The sequence below is a fragment of the Thermobia domestica genome, chromosome 1 (assembly GCF_964235325.1).
Source record: "Thermobia domestica chromosome 1, izTheDome1.hap1.1, whole genome shotgun sequence".
Taxonomy (NCBI): Eukaryota; Metazoa; Arthropoda; class Insecta; order Zygentoma; family Lepismatidae; genus Thermobia; species Thermobia domestica.
Genome location: NC_137454.1, coordinates 106302938 through 106325526, shown reverse-complemented (window position 1 = coordinate 106325526; position 22589 = coordinate 106302938). Strand labels below are relative to the sequence as shown.

The 22589-nt window shown below is 35.8% G+C and overlaps 2 protein-coding genes across 2 annotated transcripts in view; one reads left to right on the top strand and one right to left on the bottom strand.

Annotated features, from left to right (window-relative positions):
• Window positions 1-20615, bottom strand: part of PIG-U (phosphatidylinositol glycan anchor biosynthesis class U) — a 32656-nt gene extending 12041 nt beyond the window's left edge. Inside the window, exons 1-5 of the mRNA XM_081761573.1 lie at window positions 20231-20615; window positions 14882-15081; window positions 13909-14113; window positions 6310-6565; window positions 2838-3106 (exon numbers count right to left, since the gene is read on the bottom strand). Coding sequence (XP_081617699.1) covers window positions 2838-3106; window positions 6310-6565; window positions 13909-14113; window positions 14882-15081; window positions 20231-20366 — 1066 coding nt within the window. The 5' untranslated portion in view covers window positions 20367-20615. The remainder of the gene's footprint in view (window positions 1-2837; window positions 3107-6309; window positions 6566-13908; window positions 14114-14881; window positions 15082-20230) is intronic.
• Window positions 20616-22416: 1801 nt separating this feature from the next.
• The window catches only part of LOC145687956 (uncharacterized), a 31013-nt gene continuing 30840 nt past the window's right edge, over window positions 22417-22589 (top strand). Inside the window, exon 1 of the mRNA XM_081761559.1 lies at window positions 22417-22589. Within this exon, the coding sequence (XP_081617685.1) occupies window positions 22524-22589 (66 nt within the window). The 5' untranslated portion in view covers window positions 22417-22523.

Sequence of the window (22589 nt, the reverse complement as noted above, 5' to 3'; positions counted from 1 at the left end):
TAAAAACAGGGGGGGTCCTGAGGAGCAAAAGTTGAAAAAAGGGAAATTTTGCCCCAAAAATCCCTTTTTTCCAGGAATTTCCCGCCTTAGATACATGATGGAGACATATGAATGGTACCGCCTGAAAGACAGTTCTATTCTGAAGAGAATGATTGGCGGATTATAGTCCTAGGGTAATTAGAGATGTCTCAGGAATTTTTTTCCCTGAGATCATAGTGTTTTATGGTACTTTGGGGCATTGTGGGAATTTTTGATAAAAATTCCCCCGCCCTTACTATTCAAGATAGAAACTTGAAATTTGGCACACACATTCAGTATACCAAGTACTATTTATCAGATTTTTTTTTAGATGGCTACGATCACACAGGGGGGGGGTCCAGGGGGGGGGCAAAGTTCGAGAAAAAATTTTTCCCTCCGAAATTTTCACTTTGACATTTTTTTCCCGCTTCTGGTATATGGTATGAGCACGCAAGTGGTACCATTTGAAAGCCAGCTGTATTCTGAAGAGAATGAGGTATGAACCATGATCCTAGGATAAATAGTGACGATACAGTAGCTGCTTGACTGAAAGTCTAAAAAATAGCCCAAAAAGCCAGGATCCGGAAAGGGATATATATATATAATATGTGTGTTCTGGCCCTTTAAGCCTCTATTCTACAACTGATTGAACTTCGAAAATGTTATTATTCCCCTTGTTTACCTTCATTTTTCATATTCCCGCGCAAACAGCAGCTTGCGTGTATCTCTTTACCCGTCTTATTTCCATTCCTTCATTCTCACCGTGATTAATCCGATGGGTAGAAAAAACACAATTAACTAAGCAAACTCATAATCATCAAGACGCCGAACATTTATTTTAGAGTTTGACCGTTTCTGATTTTGAAAACGTTCCTGCGTACACTATAAGTTATTACTCAGCATCTTGTATTGTATACCACATGGTCATTAACAAATCATATATAATAATATTCTCTAAGTAAGGGTAAAAGCTTGTTATTAGTCTTATTGAAATGTTTGGGTTGCGAGCGGAGCAAGCAAGAAAATTTTAAACATCTATTTCTTTGCAAATCAACAATAATATTGATCTAATAGGACGACAATACTTTTTCGGAGCAACACATGTTTAATCACTTCCAATACTTTTCCTTTCTTCTTGTTCGTTGGGCGCCCTCATGATATCAGTCCTCGGGGTGACCGCCCCGCTCACCTCCCCGTAGCTACGGCTCTGGTATTCGTCGACAAATTCCAACTTGTTATGTTTAACAGTGGGAATTCCCAGTGCAATGCATGCATAATTTAACTCACTTTTACGTTTTGAAGCTTCATTAAGCTATCAAAATAAGAACTCCACCTTGTACGACAAGGTATTGGGGGAGACACACCAAAAATTTCAACTTTCACCAAACTTTCGGGGATTTCGACTGCAAGTTCCGCAACAGCAGGCAATCTACAATGCATCCGCCACATAATGTTTATAACTGGTAGTTTCTAGTATACTGTGTGCAGGTTCGTAAACTACGTAACATTTTATTGCCAAGATCAGACCTATTTTGTAATTTGCATATTATGGAAAATAACAAAATACACTACAAAACCTATTTCAAATATAAAATACAAAATAGTTTTTGAAAAGGTATTTAAAATACATTCATTTAAAATAGGTCCCAGCACTGGAAATTTGAACGCATTGTGGTGGATCGGATTCCACCTTAAAATATAGGCCCATGTCTCATACAGCATCAGTGCTGAAAAGGGTGCTACGCTCCAACCAACGAAGAATACCATGACGGTAGTGAGTGTCTATTAAAGGCTGATAATCAAATTTTAATACTTCAATGATTATTCTACTACGTTGAAACTGCATCAACAGCTCTTCAACACAAAAGTTTCTACTGACCAAGTTATCAGCTCGTTAGCTGTGAAAAGAAGTTTCAAACAAAACGGAAATATCATCTGATTTACACTTACATGCATTTTTTTCTTTTCCCAGATTTCATCCTCATAAGTGTTCATTTTATTGACATTTTACTTTTTGCCCCCAGTTCTTTCATACATGGTAGAGCTAACCAGATTAATATGGCGCTGGACCATCTTTCATTGTCGAAACAGCGCCAGCACACGACTTACTGAAAAACCAGGATAATGCGGCCACAGCATCAAAGAGTTGCAGTCATGCTTCACAGTTAGGTGGAGATCACCCACTTCTCTCTGGGTGTCTGCCATACATATACATGGCCCGTGGTTTGAATTAAGGTGAACGATGACTTATTCTACCATATTACACGTTTACAGTCATCAGCGGTCCATGTTGTATGTTCGCGGCCCTGAGTGAGAATCCGCTTTAATGCTTCGCGGGACCTGTCATTGTTTTCTTCCGACCACGGTTCTTCTTCGCCGATGTGGTTAGGCAGTGAGTTTTGCAGGCTTTCATTACTTAGGATACTGTCCCTCGCGACACCAACGCGTCACTCCCATAATCAAGTGCCAACAATTTGCCCTCTTTCAAAATCAGAGAGGTCGCCCATTTTACACTACCACCGTCTGGTCAGTTCGGCGTTCTACTGCCCTAAATATAACCACCAACAGTTCGGCGATGCAGTCGTCGAACGACTTTTGCAAACCCAGACATCTGACATGTTTCCACGTCAAGGTGCATCCATTAAATTAATAAATATCTATATATGACAAAGGCTAACCATTTAATCATGAGACGAAGAACTGAAAATATTTGTATTGGAAAACTGTTAATGCAGTTAAACTGTATATCATACACAAAATATAATTGCTTTTACAAACAACAAATTAAAAATATGAAAACAAAAAAATGAAATACTTACACGTAAAGAGATGTTTCCATAATGGAAACAAAACTAGATAGAAGCCGATATCTCCAATACTTGGATATGACTTGAAAATAGCAATGAGCGCGCACAAACTGCACGATAAAAGCATTGGTTCATTATACAGTCGAATCGTGAGAGGAATAACATATAGAAATGCATTAATCTGGAACGCACATATAAAAAGATTTCGAAAATGCTCGAACATCTCCGTAAAAAAATACCAAAATAATCCAACATTTGGTCGTAAGTCTGGAACACTCAATCTAGAAGAAAGAAAATGGAAATACAGTATAACATTACCAAATTAGTAGACATTGTGAAATTAAGTTAGAACTCTATTGAAAATACGTAAAATAATGTATTATTCGATATTAGAATATTACAGTAATTTGGAGAAAGAAAGAAATCTTTCCTGGTGACGTGATTTTAGTAAGACTTCTCGGGCTATCAGCCAGATGAAGATATTAACATACGACGTTTCGAATACAGACATTGCCGAGAACACTTACTAAAATAAAATAATTTACCTGTTGAAGCGTTATATTGTAAATATTAAATGTAATCCATTATAATATTTCGTTTCATTTTTACCTTGATGGAAGCATCTTCAGGTAGATTATATTATTCAGAATTACTCTTGACTGCTTTTTATTTTACATTCTGCAAGTTGTTACCGCTGCTGTTTTGCAATATAGATTTGCAAATGGCGGTCTACTACGGAAAACTTTAATGGTTCTGCTCTGTATAGTTTTCTGATGTATTACAGTACTTTTGGTTTATCAAGTGTGGTTTAAGATGCAAAACGCAAGTTTTGGTTTTGTGTTTCTACAAATATAGAAGCAACCTACAGGATGTAAAATAAAAGACAGTCAAGATGTTATTCTGAATAAACTTGTATTAATATTTTCCAGCAAGGTAAAAAGGAAACGTAATATTATAGCGAACTACAATACAACGCTTCAACAGATAAATTATTTTAGTATTATATTGGCTTACCAATAGCAAATTTGGTATTATAATACCTCTAGTTCTTTACATATATGTAACTACCAATAAATTTAGTTCAATCGAATAATCTACACATACAAAAGAACTCCTGACTAACTGATCAACGTCCAGACCAAACTGCTTAAGCTAGAAACCTGATATTTGGGCAGCATGTTGGATTTGTGACCCAAGGTACCACTAAAGAAAGATTTCTGATAATTCGACGGGGAAGAGGAGAAATGAGGATGGCAATTATTATATTAAAACATCCATATCTCCGAATTCTTGAATGATAAAAGAGATTAAATTTGGTATATGAACTTCTCATTTAAAATAATAAGAGACGTGCTGCTGGTTTTTTATATTATTATTATTATTATTATTATTATTATTATTATTATTATTATTATTATTATTATTATTATTATTAATATTTAACCTAGAAGGGATAAAATGAATTGGAAGAAAGCAGGTGAGGATTACAATTACTATGCGAAGAGTCCACATCTCGGAATTTTTTAAGCTTACATATTTAAAATTTGATATTTGAAGTTCTCATTTAAAATAATAACACGCGGGTCAGCGTTTTTTATTATTTGACCTAGAAGAAAAAAAAAAATGGGACGGGCAGGAAAAAAGGAGTAGAATTATAATTGCCATAATAATCAGAATTCCTTAACGTTAGAAACATAAAATTTGGCTTTTGGATTTCATATTTAAATCAACTGAACACGTGTTTCAGAGCTTTTTAGATGTTTGACACAGAATGGAAGAAGAAGAAAAAAAGGTAGGGGTGGTTTCTTAATATGTCCACACGAGATAATTGTTTGTGAGGCGCCGAACTCACATATATGAAAGGTGCAGAAGGAAAAAGCAAATTACTGCCCACAATAACATGTGGGGGCATTTGCTTGTTAAACAATATACACTCACTAGCCAAAAGATTATGACCACCTACCTTATATCTAGTATGTCCATCTTTGATTCGTATTACATCAACAATGCAGTTTGGCATGGGAGCAATGAGGCCTTGGTAGGAGGCTGGAGGCATGGTGCACAATATCTTCACATAGGAAGTTCCTTAATTCCTGTAAATTCCGGAGGAAGGGGGCGATGAGCTCGGATCTGATGTTCAATTACATCCCAAAGGTGTTCAAATGGGTTAAGATGAGGTGAGTTTAGGGACCACTGCCACTCACCACTGTGATCAACGTTAACCTTGTGACAAGAAGCGCTGTCCTGCTAAAATATGTCACTGCCATCTGGAAATATAGTGGATATGAATGGATGTAAATGATCAGCAATGACCTGCCGATAGCAAGGAGTCGTCAAGCTGCCCTCCACACACACTACTGAGAACATGAATGACCATGTGAAGGTTTCTCAAATCATAATGGAGCCACATCGACCTGTCGTCGTCCTAGCACTCGTCTAGCAGCTGGAGGACGATGGATTCTGGCCCGCCCATCGATGTGACAAAGGCAATATCGTGATTCATACGACCATGCAACGCCGTCTCATTGCTCAGCGGTCCAATGACGATGGTTACGTGCCCATTCCAGTCGTATACATGTGTGAGACGTTGGCTGCGGAGGCCTACATTTAACAGTGCACGGTGAACTATGTGCTCAAGACACACTCGTGATGCTATTAATTATGCCACAGTTTGCGCCCTAGCCAGTTTTACCAACCTTGACAGCCTACGACGTCTAGTATCTTTAATGAGGTATGGCCGCCCAATGTATTGTCGTCTAATGCTAGTGTCACGTTACTTTTCCCACCTTTGAAAGACACTAACCAAGGCATCTCGTGAACACCCAACAAGTCGCGCAGTTTCAGAGATGATCGTTCCCAGCCGTTTGGTCATCACAATCTGGAGTCTATCAAACTCTGATATATCTCCGGCCTTTCCCATCCTGCCAGGACCACAATGACTGATCAAGTGAGACCTCTGTTACCGAGAAATTCTGCTATACCTTGTGACTATTATATCAGACCATCGACTTCGTTCACAAAGCAGCGTGTTACTATAATGATTTGGCTAGAGCGTGTATCATAATATACGGTACAGTCTTGTAAAAATTCATGATTGAAGTTCAAATTGCGACAGTGTTATAATACTATAAGACAACGAAAATTTACACCATGCAACTATTACATGGGATATGGTGATATGTACTAACTGCTGGGAGGCTTTGTAAGTTCTACTGAATTATACCTGTAAGGCTCTCGACAAATTCCATCATCCTTATGAATCTTGTTCCTGTATTTTTATTTATTTATTTTTGTTTTTTTAAGTTTTAATTAGTTTTGCCTTAAGATGCGATCAGAATTGTTCCATAAACCAAGAAGTGTAAAAGATGGTTAAATACAATTAGTCTGTCTTTTGCGTAAAAATATTATGCCTCTTCTTATCTTCAACATCAAAGTAGAAAGAAAGAAAGAAATGTCAGATAAAATAAAGCATGGAAATACTTACATAAACCCATACGTGGACGAAAGGAAGTCCCAATTCCCTGTAATTTCCGATGAAATATACAATAATATCCACAATATTCCAACAAATATTAGGACAGTCCTTGCCACTGGATGACTTTCGCATGTATTTTGAGCATCTTCAGTTTTGCTATGCGATTTCCTGGCAATATAAATACAGGCAGGTACAAGCAGCATAACTGGATATATTGACTGGTAACTTGCAAACGCAAGCGCGGTACAGCATACAAATCTCCATCCTGGAAAAAGAGAAATGAGACAAAAATGATGATGATAACGCGGATAAAACAAGTCTTATTTTACATTTAGCTGTAATTCTTGCACAAAATATGAATACTTTTCAGAAACCTGTTATCATAATACGCTATTTGGAAGCTCTGTGACTCATTGGTAGTTTTGGTAGTGAGCTTCTTTGGTCCCCGGCTGTTTCAAGACGAACTATGATGTGTGTGTCTAGTGTTTACTTTTATCTAATTTGAAGTGACATTTCCCGACTATTTTATTATACAAGAATTCCTCAAACAGTTAATATTTCTTAAACGGCTCCCCGAAGACTCTGCTTCAGTTCGCCGACACGAGATTCAGTTAAAAGACAAAAAAAATATTAGGCTAAAAAAATTCAAGCTAGATTAGTATCATTTTTTATGATGCTCTGCAAACAACTCAATTTTACAAAATCCTGACAAATATATTTCTTTAAATAAGATTTTGTTAAAAGTTGGTCTTGGTTTCACTTCTTCAATGGCTTATAGTGCTGAGACGATTTAGATGCCCTCACTCCTGGTTGTTCCATAATGTGTCTATAAAATAGGGTGTGAAAATTTCTGCCCAGTGGGTTTTATTGGGCAAATCTGCGTTTTGTTAAATTTGAACATACATTTTAAAAAAATATCCCTACTTAAAATACCACTTACCATTAATGTTCTATTGTACACATTTGGAATTAAACTACGGAATTTCCTTTACGCACAAAGGAAATTCGTGCAGAACCATCCTGCACTTGGTACTCGCTTATAACTTATTTCGATTTCTAGAAAGAGAGAAGTACACAATTTTGTAGAACAAAGAGGTGGGTAATTCTATATAATACAGAGTAGGAATGAAATCCCCTATTACACTCAGAATTCAAGAGCCAACCGGCCTGGCCAAAGACATCTTTAGCTTCCTTCAAAACGTGCCAGACAAATACTAGGATAGGACTTCAAGTCAGGAGACAGAACTGAAAGAAAACGGCTTTGTTAACCCTTTTGACACTGACGCTGATATATATATATATATTTTTTTTTAAATGCCCACAGGGTATAATGTTATAACAAAATATGTTTTCAGCTCTTTGTGTTCGACGATGTTGGAAGGTTAGATCCCTTCAAGTTTGGGCTTGAAATGACGCCACGTGTTTTGTGGTAACGTAGAAATATGTCTTTGCTTCCCCACAGCGGAAGAAGAAGAAAGTTTACCAGTATTGTTTATCGGTACTTTAGGTCCACAGTTCACGTGCATGTATTTAGAAATAAACATTTTTCTCCCTTACTCTCCTCCTTACCTTAAAATAAATTAAAAATGCTCTTTTACCTGTTATTAATGTAAGTTGCATTTTTATTAGCAAATGGTAATTGGGTAATGTAATTTAATGTAATGCGTGGTATATTAGAAGGATACGAGTTTTCTTACTGGGTTCTCTGATACTATCTCATTTGTATTGAAAAATACCTTTTCATAGCATTTTTCAAGGTAGATTATATTCGGATATCTGTAGCCAGAGTTACTCCAGGGGGTGCCAAATTAAAAGAAAAAAGGGAGAAAAATTCCTTATTTATCTCAAATTTCCGTTTTTCGTACATTATGAACAGACGTACGTGGTAGCATTTGAAAGTTTGTTTCATTCTGAAGAGAATGACGTATTAACTATGATACTCGGATAATAAATAGTACTGTGTTTGGAAACTTTTATTTAAATATCCTACTTTTTCCCCTATTTATATATGAAATTTCATGTCAAACAGGATTGCAAAATATTTTTATCTAGTAATTATCCTGGATGTTGCAATCAGACAGTAATATTTTTCAGAACAGATTATATTAGGGTACCTGTAGTCAAGATTGCTCCAGGAGGGCACCAAATTTCAGAAAAGAGATTTTTTTAGACGAACATTTCCCTATTTTAACCTAGATTTCTTTTCTCTTGTACATCATACACATATGTGCATAATATTATTTGAAAGCTTGTTTTGTTCTGAAGAGAATCACGTATCACCCATGATAGTTGGATGAAAAGTACTCAAGAAAGAGTTACTTAAGGTTGGTGTAAAGGGACAAGTTTTGCCGATAGATGTCACTACAGTCTTCGTATCTCTCATGTATTTTTTTTTTTTAACTTTCAGGAAAATTCACGATTTCTGTTACAAATTTCAACCTAAAGACTTCGTATTTTTAGAGAAGGAACTTCGTAACATATCGAAGGTAAGAATCCGTGTCGATTTTTAATTTAGAATTCACTTCATTCTTGAAATAACTTGATTGTCAAAATGGATATCCAAACCTTTAACAATATAACTATTTCAACAATGAAGACAATTCTAAATAAAAGATCGGCACAGATTGCTGCCTTCAATAGGTTATGAAGTTCCTTCTCCAAAAATATGGAGTCTCTAGGCTGAAACTTCTAAGAGAAATCGTGAATTTTCTTGAAAGGTAAAAACTACATGAGAGATATATGAAGACTGTAGTGACATCTATCGGCAAAACTTGTCCCTTTAAACCATCCTTAACTGACAGTTAAAATATTTTTCAAATAACGCGAAAATCTAAAATGGATAAACTGGATTTAAAAAATAAATGAAAAGTGTGTTCTTTTTGGAAAATCTGTAATATTGGATTTTTTTTTTTTTAAATCTCATTTCCAGTTGCCAATTTGCTTTCTTACAATATATTTTACGATTAAAGGTCCTTTGTAACATGTAATAATAATACTACAGGGCTACGTCACATATTCGACCAGTTACGCAAGAATAATTCGTGAGTTCGATCTCTTCTTTTAATGTAACTATTTTTTGTTTTTGTGTGTATAATTATCCGAACCTAGTGTTGAGAAAATAGAGATAAATCTTTATAAAGCTAATTTATGCATTTGTAATTATAATAAGAGAATATTCTGTTTCCCCTTTAATTCAACTCTTTCTCGTTTATATATATTTAGTTATCCAAATATAGTGTTGAGAAATTCTTCTTAAAATGGCGAATTTTCCATTTGTAATTAACTGACACATGAAGAAAGACAATTTAATATTTGTTTGGACTAATACGCGAGGCATGTATTGCTTTTTGTCCCAGATTACAAGTGAATACTGTTACAGTGAGTTTGATCAAGCATGACCCAAATTCGTTATGCATGATTCCCAAACATTTTTTTTTTTTTTTTTAAATGGTATTCTAATCTGGAGATCTTCTCTTCATAAATACACATTTAAAGGCAATTCTGCAACTAAGCCTGTACCGAGAAACACAATTGAAGAAACTCATTATGATCACATTAATGTTACCACTTCACTCCAAGTTTTGAAGTATATTTTTGGAAGTGGGCTTTCTTATTTTTATTTTATTTATTCTTTTGTGTCTTTTACCAAAGGGAAAATTCCAACAGCTCAGCTATAAGAGCAATCAAAAAATATAACAGGTAGAAATTAATTGCACGATGGCTCGCGTTACTACATGCTGCTGCATTGTTTAGAATTTCTTTTAGGCATGGTACTTAGTGGCAGATCTTTGGTTAGCGAGACTCTTGGTGACCATTACATTTGACGTAGTTTTCGTTCATTTCTCCTTCAGGTAGCTGAACGCACCGTCTTCTGATCACTGTCAATTCAACAGTAATTTATTTTCATGTCATTTTTTTTTTTTTAGACATTTTCGGCTTTTAGGTCTTGATCGCTTTCAGAGTAAAGAAAAGTGTAACCGGGTCAGGAATCAAACCCGGACTTTTGAGTTTTCATGGCTTTTATTACTCGAATTTCATTAAGGCATCTATGAGAAAAATAGGTTAATTGCTCCATTTCTTACATATTACTTTAAACCGAGTGTTTAGCTCCTCTGAGTAGGCAATCGATTACATTCGTACCAATTACGGTTTAAATCGATCAAGCCGTTCTTGAGAAATTAGAATTTCACGAACGGAAAGACGATAGAATACGGGAATATTATGACTCAATTCAACGGGTCAGACACCAATGATATCTGTAAAGCTTTCGAGGGGAAGCGGAATGTCTGAAAAGATACAAAATAGAAACGACAGTATAGTGTTTTCATACAAATATCGTATTTCATACCTTTTACCCAGTATAGGATTAAATAAAATAAATAAAAAAAAAAAAAAAAAACAATGGGAAGAATTCAAAAGAAAGAAAAAAAAACAGTTATCATGCCTCCTTCTAACTAATCCCTATACAATTCAAGAAAATCTGAATAAGAGTTTCACGGACATAATTCAAATGAAACTAAATAAAAACTTTGGATGGTTCTAAAAAATCTCGTACATGATCCGTGCAATTCTGAATGCTGTTCCATATTACTCTTACAAACTGCTATTCCCAATTATTAACCACCCTCACAAAGTTTTCTGGAATTGTAATTTCATTTACATTTCAGACGTTATCTGCGTTACCAACGGATAACTTCTTAGGATGTAGTGACGATTATAGTTTTATTTTACCACATAAGAGAATTCTCAGGAAAATTTATCATCGTATAATTCTGCGGTTGTGGGTATGAATACTGAAAGGTCAAAATTAGAAACTACAATTTTGTTAAATGGTTTTTGTTTTTTAAATACTTAACAATATATTGCCACGATTTACTGACGTTATCTGAATCCAAAATGAAGCATTGAAAACACAAAATGATTCATCGGTGTTTCTTTCAAAGTGTTTTCGACTTATGTAAATATTTCTTTTGTTAATTTTATCTTTGTTCTAATAAAATGGGACAACTCGAAATTGTATTTCGTCATTTCGTGGATTCCCAATCTTAAATTAACTATTTTATTGATATTACCACAACATTTAGTCTGGCATTTCATAGTAAACCTCTTACACCCTGGTGCCATTTGTTTATAAGTGATGTAACTTTTAAATCATGAGAACCGTTTCTCTATATTGGAAGAATCTGAAGTAAGTGAAGATTATGTTTAAAAGACACATTTTTCAAACGTCGAGTACTAACAGTGAATCATGAAACCTCTGGACGCATGTACGTTTCATTACGTTTCTTTCGACCATTTTTTCAAAGTAAATTGATTATAATGATTTTTCTTGTAGATTTTGTTCCAAAGGCCTTAACATTTGTATCCATTTTTAAAAAAAGAACTGCACAGTACGTTTGCGTTTTTTAAAAAATACCTTTTTGTTTCACAAATTTCTATTTCTCCTGCAAATATAGTGTACTTAACGAAAGCTACCCTGTGTCAGATAGCTGCACACTTTGGAAACGAGACAAAAGGATACAAAACTCTGCACAATGTACTTAAAAAAGATAGGGTTTCAATAGAACAAAATTTCGGGAAGACAGATTTTATTAGAGGAAAGCTATAGTTGTTACGCGCTTTCGTTTTCTGAGGGAGATGGCAAATATTGAACTTGAGAGAACAGTATGGTTTGATGAAACATGAATAAACACTTATCACTTCAACAGCAAATGCTAAGGGAACTTGACTCGCATGCCTCTCCATTTTTTTTTTTTTTTCCATTTCATGCATGCAGGTGTGAAATTGAAAGGAAATCTTTGCGTTTTACGTCCCACGGTCATGCCGATTAGGCTAAAGGAGACGGTGATGATGAGTAATGAATGCAAATGATGGAATGAAGAAAGTGGGAGAACCCCGAGGAAACCCACGCACACGGTGTGTCCACCACAAAATTCAGTTGGAGGGGGCTGGGATCGAACCCGGGACCCCAAGCACCAGAGGTGAACGCTCTACCACTGAGCCACTGCGGCCCCGCATGCAGGTGTGAGGTTTCACATTGAATTGTCTCGTCTTTTTTTCTTTTCTTTTTATTTTTTTAAATCATGTAAGACGACAGATATTCCGGATTTTGTGTAAACTCAATGTAAAACCAAGTTTATTAACCTATTATTTACTTTTCCAATAGATTTATGAACGCAAGGAGGCGGGGGGTTCAAGCACTAAATCCCATATACTTTTAGAATACGTGCAATTTTTGTATATAGTGCTTTCTTTTCTTTTTTCAAAAATTTAATACCCAATTATTTTCAGGATAATTTATTTCTTACAATTGATTTCATGCTTTACGCTGAAGCAAGGTCTCTCTCTCTCTATCCACTAAATCATTTGGCGTAACTTCCCGATACGCTAGTCGGCGTATCAAGAGCTTTCTAGACCTAGTAGCCGTTACGTCTTTTATTCACGTGACTTCGCAGTTTGCCGGACGACGCTGGGTGGACGCCGAAAATTGAGGAAGCACCGACCGGGAATCGAACCCGGGACCACGTGGATATGAATCCAACGCTCTTACCACTAGACTACGGTGTCCCCCCCCCCCACTCTGTTTATCAATAAAATAAAATAAAATAAATATTTTTTTTCATGGTGTCCTGTTCACGGGGCTTAAATCCTGAAGCCCACCCCTAGTATACGCTACTGTTTCCGGTACTATCATTGTTATTTAGAAATCATCCTTCCTATCATACTATTAAGATTATAGAATTATGACTTGTTAACTGTCCTAAGTTTGTCGTCGGAGCTACCTCTGTAGTTGCAAAGCCTTTGGCAACAGCGCATCCAATACACTACGTGCTTTCTCGAACTGTCAGAAACCAGCTTTCGTTAACACTGCACTAAAAAATAAATAAATAAATAAAATAAAAAAAATAAAATAATAATAATAATAATAATAATAATAATAATAATAATAATAAAATAAAAAATAAAGTGTAATTAATTTGTTCGTAATTTCCATATCAACGCTTAATTTTACTCTTTGATCACGATGATGAAGACTGATATTCTTAAGGTTTTTCTAACGAAAGTTCAAGAGCTTTTTAATTTTTGATAGAGGAACAGAGTAGGATCCACGTACCTCGACTGATTGTGAAGGTTCTCAGAACAACGTAGAAGTTTGTAAAAGGAATAAGTACAGCACTAAAACTTTTTTTTTTTTCGTGTATTGTCCCACGATTAAGCACAGTGACTGTGACAGTGAATTAAACGATGGAATGAAGAAGGTGGGACGAATCAAGATATTCCCGAGAAACCCCCAGACAAGTGTTTGTGCAGCTAAAGCCCACTTAGCGAGAGTTAGGAGGTTGCATTTTTATGGAGGATGTATTTTTTATTAAGATATATTTCCAACCTTGATTCATTATAAAATACATGGGTGATATGAGAGTACAGAGCCGTAGGAAAGTGACAAAAAAGTATCCAAGGAGAAGTGGAAAATTTGGAAAAGGAACAATAACCTACTATAATGTGGAACTTAACAATGGTAAAGAGATAAACGCCATATTTCACGACCTTGACTCAGAATAGGGTACTGCAAAAAGTTCTGCGAAACTGAATAAAGCATGAACTCACCTTTCACCATTCCTAGCAGGGCGGTTGCCAAACAAAGATTAGAGAATACTGTTGTAGTATAGCCTACACAACTGAAGATTGTGTACGGATTAAATAAATACGCTGCAGCTACATAACTGGGCACTGATCGAATATCGTCTGGTTTCAACAGGATGCTTTCCACGTCTTTTGCATAATTTTCTTTCTCGATCGTCTCTCGAATGCTCTGCAACAGACAAAAGAATGTAACACTATAACAGGAGACTAGAAAATAGGATTAATCATACAGAAAAAGATATATTACAACGAACTTGACATGAAGTAATTGTCAAAATTGTCATGTAGTATTTACCAATGGACACTGTAGGACACACTCTCATAAATAAAAACTTACGTCTGTATAGTTGGAAATTTTTGGTTATTGTATAATATCAATTCTCTCTGAGACCTTACTCAGCACTATTTTTCTTTGCTGCACTTGCTTCTTTATATAAACAGCTCCCGAGGCTTCTGTCCATAAAAAGAAAAACAAGGAATTCTGAATTGGAATTTCTACATGTGATAACCAAATATAATTATTTTTCTAGGGAGCTGCTCTGTGGCTAAAGCGGTTAGTGTACGCGCTTTTGGCGTGGGAGACCCGGGTTCGATTCCCGGTGGAAGCTCACGTGGTTCGGATTCCACATTAATCAGTAAGTCTACGTCTCATAAGCCTCTCTGTTGAGCGGGACGTTAAAATTATCTCAACAATTATTTTTCTAATCATACTGTTCTTTTTAAATTTTTCCAGGAAATAACTGAAGAACGTTCCAGTCCAGAGATATATAATAACTAATATATAACAACCAAAAATTTTTACAGGATACAAAGGTGCGATCATCATTTATTTTTCATGCAATAATTGACAAAATTGTCATGCATTCGTGGATCAGACATGTTAATAAATGTAGCGATTCAGTTTACAAAAATAACAAATTAATTTGGAAATGCTTACCATTTCTGTCATAAATTCAGACGCCAGCTTATAGAGAAAATAAGCTGTGAGTAAGTCGGAAAATATAAATATCGTCCACAGCCACTCAGAGCAATGTGTGATGATAAAATCAAACACTACAAGTCCTAGCGGTGTTTCATGAAACATGTCTCCTGAATATGGAGAAATGCCTTCCCTGAACAGGTATGTTCCCTCCGTTACTGTAAGCAAGCAGAAGAAAATTAATAAAATTTTTAATGGAAAGTGATACATTTTAAATAAAATCAAATTACAGACAACTCCTGTCTTACGTAAATTCGATCTACGTAAACTCGCATTTAAGTAAGAAATTTTCGTCGTCAGTAAAATTTGCAAAATTTCAGTACTTACATCTGAAGTAAGCAGCAGCATTACTCTTCTACTTTGAGAGTCATCTTAGTGAGGTATAAAGTACGTGCTAATCTGTAAAAGCTGCAATTGTCATAAACTATACGAAACACGCTGGGGTACCCTCTGCCTACTAAATTTACGTAAATTAAGACTTACGCAAAGAACTCTACAACGATGTATTTAATATGTCGAGTAGTTATTCCTATGGTGACCAGAATCCAAAAATGATAACGATTTCGACTAAATTTCTCGATTGCCCTTCATTAGGATTGGAAAATAAACTTATGTCATCCTATGCAATAAGTTGATCACATGCTTCAATACTTCCAAAAGAAACGATGGAATTATTTTGAACTAACAGATATATGAATATGTAGTAGCAATAAAACACAACAGTGAATAATACTAAAAAAGAACAGTCGAATAATAATAATGACAAGTGAAAAACCCAGTATAGTGAAAGTCTTGAAGACATTTATTCAACACTAAAACTGTATCTACTTAAGATCGCAAAGTGCAATTTTACCTGGTTTCTAACCGGTTACTTTAATGTCCATGTTATTAGGTACTCAAAATCATATTTTTTTTTTTTTCATTTCGGGAATCCTAGCAGCATTTTTTCATCCACGCAGAGACAATATTGAAGTCAATTAGAAAACCCTTGAAATGTCCAATGGGGATCGATGCTGCCAAATACATATTTCTCTCCAAATTAGTGAATTGGGTAATCATTATCGATTTTTAAAAATGTAGACAAGACACAAAAGCACGGGACCAAGAATGTTTTCTGACTCCCAAAGCATAACTGGGCAGAAAGCCAAACGAACGATATAACACATTCAGAATTGCCAATTTATTATTATTTTTTTCGAACTATTTTCTGTGTATCGTTAACCTAAAACAACGCCTTACATTTTCCATTGATGTTAGTTGGAAATATTTATAGGAAATTGTGAATCATAAGAAATATTTGTTGGATATATTCTCAAGGACATAAAAGCGTGTTATGACTTTCAGCGTTGCTCGAGCTAAGCATACTAACTTAAAGGCTATCATGAAGCTATATATGGATTTCCATAAGCCTACTAGTAACATCTTAACGACTACCAACAACAGATTTTCCAGTTTTACTGGTAACGTGCAAACCCAACGCTGAGAAACTTTATATTTCTCAGGGACAGTGCATCAGTGTATTCCAATATAGGAGTCTCGTTGAGTCGTTTTTCGTATATTGCATATAGCGCAGTGGTGTTCAACGTTTTATATTTTACACTGATAATATAGGAAAAACAGTTAATGATTTTTCATTACGAGAAGTTGAATCGTTTTTACGTTATTCGCTGGCTGTATGATATGAATAGCTATCGGGCTCTGAAGATGGTTGTAATATATATCCAGCCATTCATCTTGAAGCCACTTGGGGGGGCTAGTAGAATCATTAGGGCAAGGAATGGATTCATCGCTGTCTTACATAATCACAATCCTCCTACGCCAGTGATCCCCTGAATTACACTCCCTTCCATTAGTGAAGCAAAATACAGTGTGTTTAAGAGATACTGATTCGAAATGTAAGAATACTAGCAAAATGATATCATAATAGTGATAAAATTTTACAAATGAAATGGAATCTTTCAGTTTAACGTCCCACAATTACGTCCTTAAGGCTAACGGGAGAAGGATGATTAAAGCAAGTAAATAAAGATGGAAGAACTGGTGGAATGGAGTGTAGGAGGAAACGAGTTAAGTTGATTGAGTTGATTTTGGGTTTAACGTCCCGTTCGGCAGCGAGGCTATATGAGACGTGGACCTACTGATTAATGTGGAATCCGAACCACTTGAACTCCCGCCGGGAATCGATCCCGGACCTCCCACGCCTAGGAGGAAACGAGAGTACTCCGAAAAAACCCACGGACACGATGTTGTCCACTACAAACTTACTTGGCCGGGGATCAAACCAGGGACCCCACACATCAGAGTAAGCCTCTACCACTGAGCCACCGTGTCCCCTAGTTTAACATGCAAACAGAACTACACAAACAGAATCGAACCCGGGTCTTCCACGCCGAGGGAAGCTATGATACATACATATATAAACTAATACGCAGGTAATAAGTAGTTATTGCTTTAGAAATATCTATGTCATGATCCATAATAGTTATTGGTTCAAAATAAATTATTTCCTGTAGGCTGGCCATTTTTCAATGGAACCCAAAGGCAACAGAAACACGTTTCACTATTCTACCAAACGAGAACAGTTTGACATTTTTTGTCCTCTCTGAACAGTTTGGTCTTCGGCCATGGAAAGTGTGTGTGTACTGAGATTAGCACAACGTGACAAGGTGCAGAATGAACCATTCTTTTTAAACCAATAAACTGACCTCCCCGTTATTCGAACGCTGAGCAGCCCTCGCCCTGATCTATTGACTAGCGCGACTTTCGTGCACGTGGTTCTGGGTTCGATTCCCCGTGGAAGTGCATTGAACTTTGAATGTATTACGGCAGTTTGAATTCCACCTAAAGCCTCGGTGAACGAAACGGAAGCTAAACTTCAATAAACAAACTAACGAAGACTGAACACTAGAGAAGCATGAATTTAACCATTAAGGTAGAAAACTGTAAAATTCTTGAGGTCTTTATCCACCAATAAAAACAAATTGTTGTAAATTATGACAATGATGTTATTTTCACACATAAATTACATTTTAACATTTTTACCCCAAGAAACCTTACATAATACGAAAAGAAAAAACGAAAAACCCACATGGCCCTAGGGGTTGTGTTTTCAAACCCTGCTAAAGGAAGTGTCTTAAATAATGATGGCCACAAAAAGACGTATTAGAGAGATAAGCACGAACATTATGCCAAACGGTATTATTTTGCAGATGCTGGAATTTTGAATACTGACTGAACTGACCGATACTATCTGCAAGTATCAAAATAAACTGAAGCGGAAGTCAGATTTTCCTGAAATAGGAAAAGAATAACAAACCTTGAATTTTTACCTTTCAGTTTGAAGAGATTATATTTGATCAAGTTTTTAGACAAATCATAATTTCTGAAAGACAATAAGTACATGTACATGAAATAAATTACAAGAATCAACAACATTGGAAAATCTTTTTCGTATTCGCCACTTAGCTGACAGGTGTATGCCATCTTTGTTTACGGGTACATTCAACGTCGCTGCTCCGTAAGAAGCCCCCTCCCCGGATCCACTAGCTTCCCCTACCCTGAACCGGAATAGAGATCTTAGAAAAATAACACAGGCTGATCCGCGTTTTTGCACTTGTCATTTTTACAGCACAACTTATTACGTATAGTATAAAACTATGTGAAATTGAGGTGGCATACTTGCTAAAGTTCGTAGTTTTTCAGTGGGCAATAGAAGGAGTTGTTGCATTGATTTTTGGGGAAAAGCGCTGTATTTTGTTCATTATAGTTAAGCTTTCCTACAGAAATTACACCGAGGAACGCAATTCCTCGTATTAAAAAAGGATTGTTTGAGATATTAACAGTAGATTAAGACAAAACAAAGAATGTGCGCAAGGAATTTGCGTGTGGACCCCTATTGTAAATCTGCACAAGCGACATTACGTCTGTCTACCTTAGAAAGTGTTCTCCAACATACATCAAAATACATTAAAATCAGATTACCCATTGTAAAGTGCTTCAGAGAACCATAGAAAATAGCCGTAAGTGTACTTATAGGGTTAATTCTAATTCAGAGGGCCAATACAAACCATGAAGGTAGGCCTAAATACATCGTAATGTAACCTACCCTACCCTAATTATTCCTACTTTATTCTATTCTACCCTACCCTACTTATACCTTACTCTACTCTCTCTAAATCTACTCGGCATTTGTGCCGTATCGCCCGACCACTTTGAAAACTGAAAAAAAAGCACCAAAATGTATTGCATTTGTTTATATTTTGTTGGATTACATTACGTTACGTTAGATTATGTTACATTTGGCGTGCAGTATTACTTTAATACGGATCCATAGTATAAGTATTAGTAGTAGTAGTAGGAGGAGGAGTAAGAGTAGTAATAGTAATAGTAGGAACGGGTTAGAAGCCTGGCAGGGATTGGTTGGATTCTGTTCTTGACATGAAATGGGAAAATTAAAGACTTGGCAAATTTTTTCTGTACATTTTACAATTTATGGATCCGTATAGTAAAACAAGTGTACCTCTCCGAGAAATAGTCCATCCGCCTCCACATAAAGTGCCACTACCAACATCAAAGACAATGAACAAATATAACCACGTTCTTAACTTTTACTATTCCCCTTACCTGGCTTGTACTTGTTCTTCTTCACAAACTTAAATTCTCCAATTGACCCGGTAAATTTCCTAAAATTGGTCTGGCGATATGGCACTTAACCTATCTACTCTATTGTAGCGTTTCAAAGCGGCACTAGAAATTCATGATTTTTAAATTTTCGTAACTGTTACTACGCTTCTTTTGTCGAAAATCAAGCTGACAACCAACTTTGGAATAAATGCCTAGCACACAAACGAACAAATTACCCATTTCTTCAAGATACATTTTCAAAATTTTACTGGAAACGGAAGACCAACTTTGGAACTTAGCCCCAAAATTAGGCTATAGTTATCACAACAGCATGAATTCTTAGGAAAAAAATTCTAGCCTGTATAATTAAAATTGGCTGATATTAAATATGTCCCCAATCTCGTAAAAATAAGATCTCCAGTATTACTTCACAAAATATACCTGAGCGAGCGAAGGGAGTTAGAAGGCCCGCAGGGCGTTTTTTCTTCTACTTTTATCACAACTTAGACCAAAACAAAGTACTCGGTTCTGGAACCATGAAACGAGTTTGGGGAGATACTAAATTGCCATTCTTAAAATTTATCCGTACTTATGTATCAACATGCAATTCCGTAGCTTATCATCAAAATTCTGCGGCTTACTTTTATTTAAATTTAAGTGTGATAGAAATACTTCCACTTTTACCTCTTTTCCATGAATTCAATGGAGTAGAAACTTCAACTCGATCAGCAATAATTTGTCTATACTCCGAAAGGATAAGCCAGAATCGAATTATTCCAGCTGCCGTGAAACCGAAAAGCATCCGGCTTGAAGTTCCCATTCCTTTCTAGAAGTTAAGGTCCACACTTAGAAAACTTATAGAGAATTACTCCCTATTTGATAAGATTGCTGATCATAACAAACATTCAAGGTGATTCCTGAACATGGTAAATATAATAGCGATTATTTCCCTATTTTCAGTTACAATATTATCGTAATCACATTCAATACATTATAAACAACAGAATATCGTATTTAGAAACATTCAGCACTACCACTATTCAACTAAAAACATCAGTTTCTTCTTCCTCTTAAGTAGCAAATTATGAACTACATGAGGCAAATTCTGTAATGGTTTGCAACAACGAAACGCAAAATTTGCATTTCTATTTGCGATAATTGCCATGAAGATAGTAATCATGACTTTATAAAACATTTTGGATGAGTATGACAGTTAAAATCATGATTGATTTTATATTATATATGTTCTCAATTTTCCATAACAATAGAAATATTTATTTATTTATGTAAAAAAGAAATGAACAATATTTTTTTAAATATTGCGTATAAACCTGAGAATAAAATTTTAAAATATAGTAAAAAATGCACTACGTAAGGAAGACGTGGACTCCCTCTTCCTTCCTTGTTACACCTCGTAACGCAAGGCTGAACCCCTTCTTCTCCCCTTAACCACGTTACGTAATATGTGGACGACCACTTATCAGTAAGATAGAACAATGACGCATGTTACAGAATAGTAGAGCTCCAATGTGGATAAGCTGTTAATGTACGCGCCTTTGGCATGGGAGTTCTGGTTTGATTCCCAGTGGGAGCTCATGTGGTTCGGACTCCACGTTAGTCCATGTCCCATATAGCCTATCTGCTGAAAGCGACGCTGAACTCCATATAAAATCAATCAATATTTCTAACCAGTCCTACTTTTCTACGTAAATATGAAATGAAACGTGTTATGTAAACTTTTTCTTTTGGAAACTAATTTCGTAATGCTTTAAATAGGCTATTTGATTTCATTGTTTCCATTTTCGTACGAATGCTCGCTCGACAAAATGTCATTCTTGATCCACTGGGAACTGCAGTGGACCTGAGAAAACGAAGGTACATGAATAATAAAAGAGGTTAAGCGCAATAGAAGAGCTATTCAAAGTCACTAAAGCTTACAAGGTATTACAAGGTGTTGTTGTTTGTACAGAATATGAATCCAGGTGCCAATATTTGGTAATTTACGGGTATGGGCTATTAATTTAGAAATGATAAATAACTTTTAAGGAACATATTTATGGTTACACTAAAGATGTAAATGAAGTATTAACTGACAAACAACAATAAAAAGTATGCATCCTTAATACTCAATTGTATATAGGAGAAAATACGCCAAAAGACATGCGAGAATCACTATGACACTGGTAATAAAAATCAATAGGCCCAAGCATGGAATGGAATATCTCGATATTATGGAAAACGAAAAGAAATAGTAATAAAAAAGTGCTCAAATGGAGTGAGTATACAGGAGAAATAGAAAATTAGAGGAACAGGACAGGACGCCCGTGCTCCCATTTCAGTAGCACTTATTTATATAGTGCAGATTTTCATATATACAGGGATTATTTATAGTATCTGCCTCTGTACCTAAACCATCTGCCCCTAAGTTTTACTCTCCTGTCTCTGCTCACTCCACCTTTCGTACTTTCTACTTTAGGGTACATATCTCGTCGAAAAATGCGAATAGCAAGCATTGTAATCACTTGTTGCAGTTGGATTAAAGTTTAGCATGCCTTTCAGCACTAAGGCTAATGGAGCGTTTAAGGTGGATTCCTTCCTTAATTCATTCAAATTTCAAGATTGTCTCATTGGAAATCGAGCCCCAGACACTGTACACCAAAGCCACCATTCATGTGACTGTTATTTGATTTCATGTATGTACACACGTTGTAAATCTGTACTTTCTTTAAGGCATTTACACCTGGCTGGAAATTCGCCTTCTGGTACGCGGACCAAATGAAGCGGATCACAGTTATTGCATTGCTCAGTTGATCGCTCAGCGTTGAATTTTCGAACATATACAGAACAAATGAGTTACGAAAACGAGAACCATAATGCTTTGCACAGGTGCGCGTAATTAGTGTAATACAAAGTTGTGAAAAGTTCGCTAGAGAGAAGAAAATAATCACGTTTAAGTGTTTATTATTGTCAGGATAAAATGGCATCAGATTGTAGAGAGTTTACGGGTTATTCATCAAGATATATCCCTCCGATTCCTATAGAG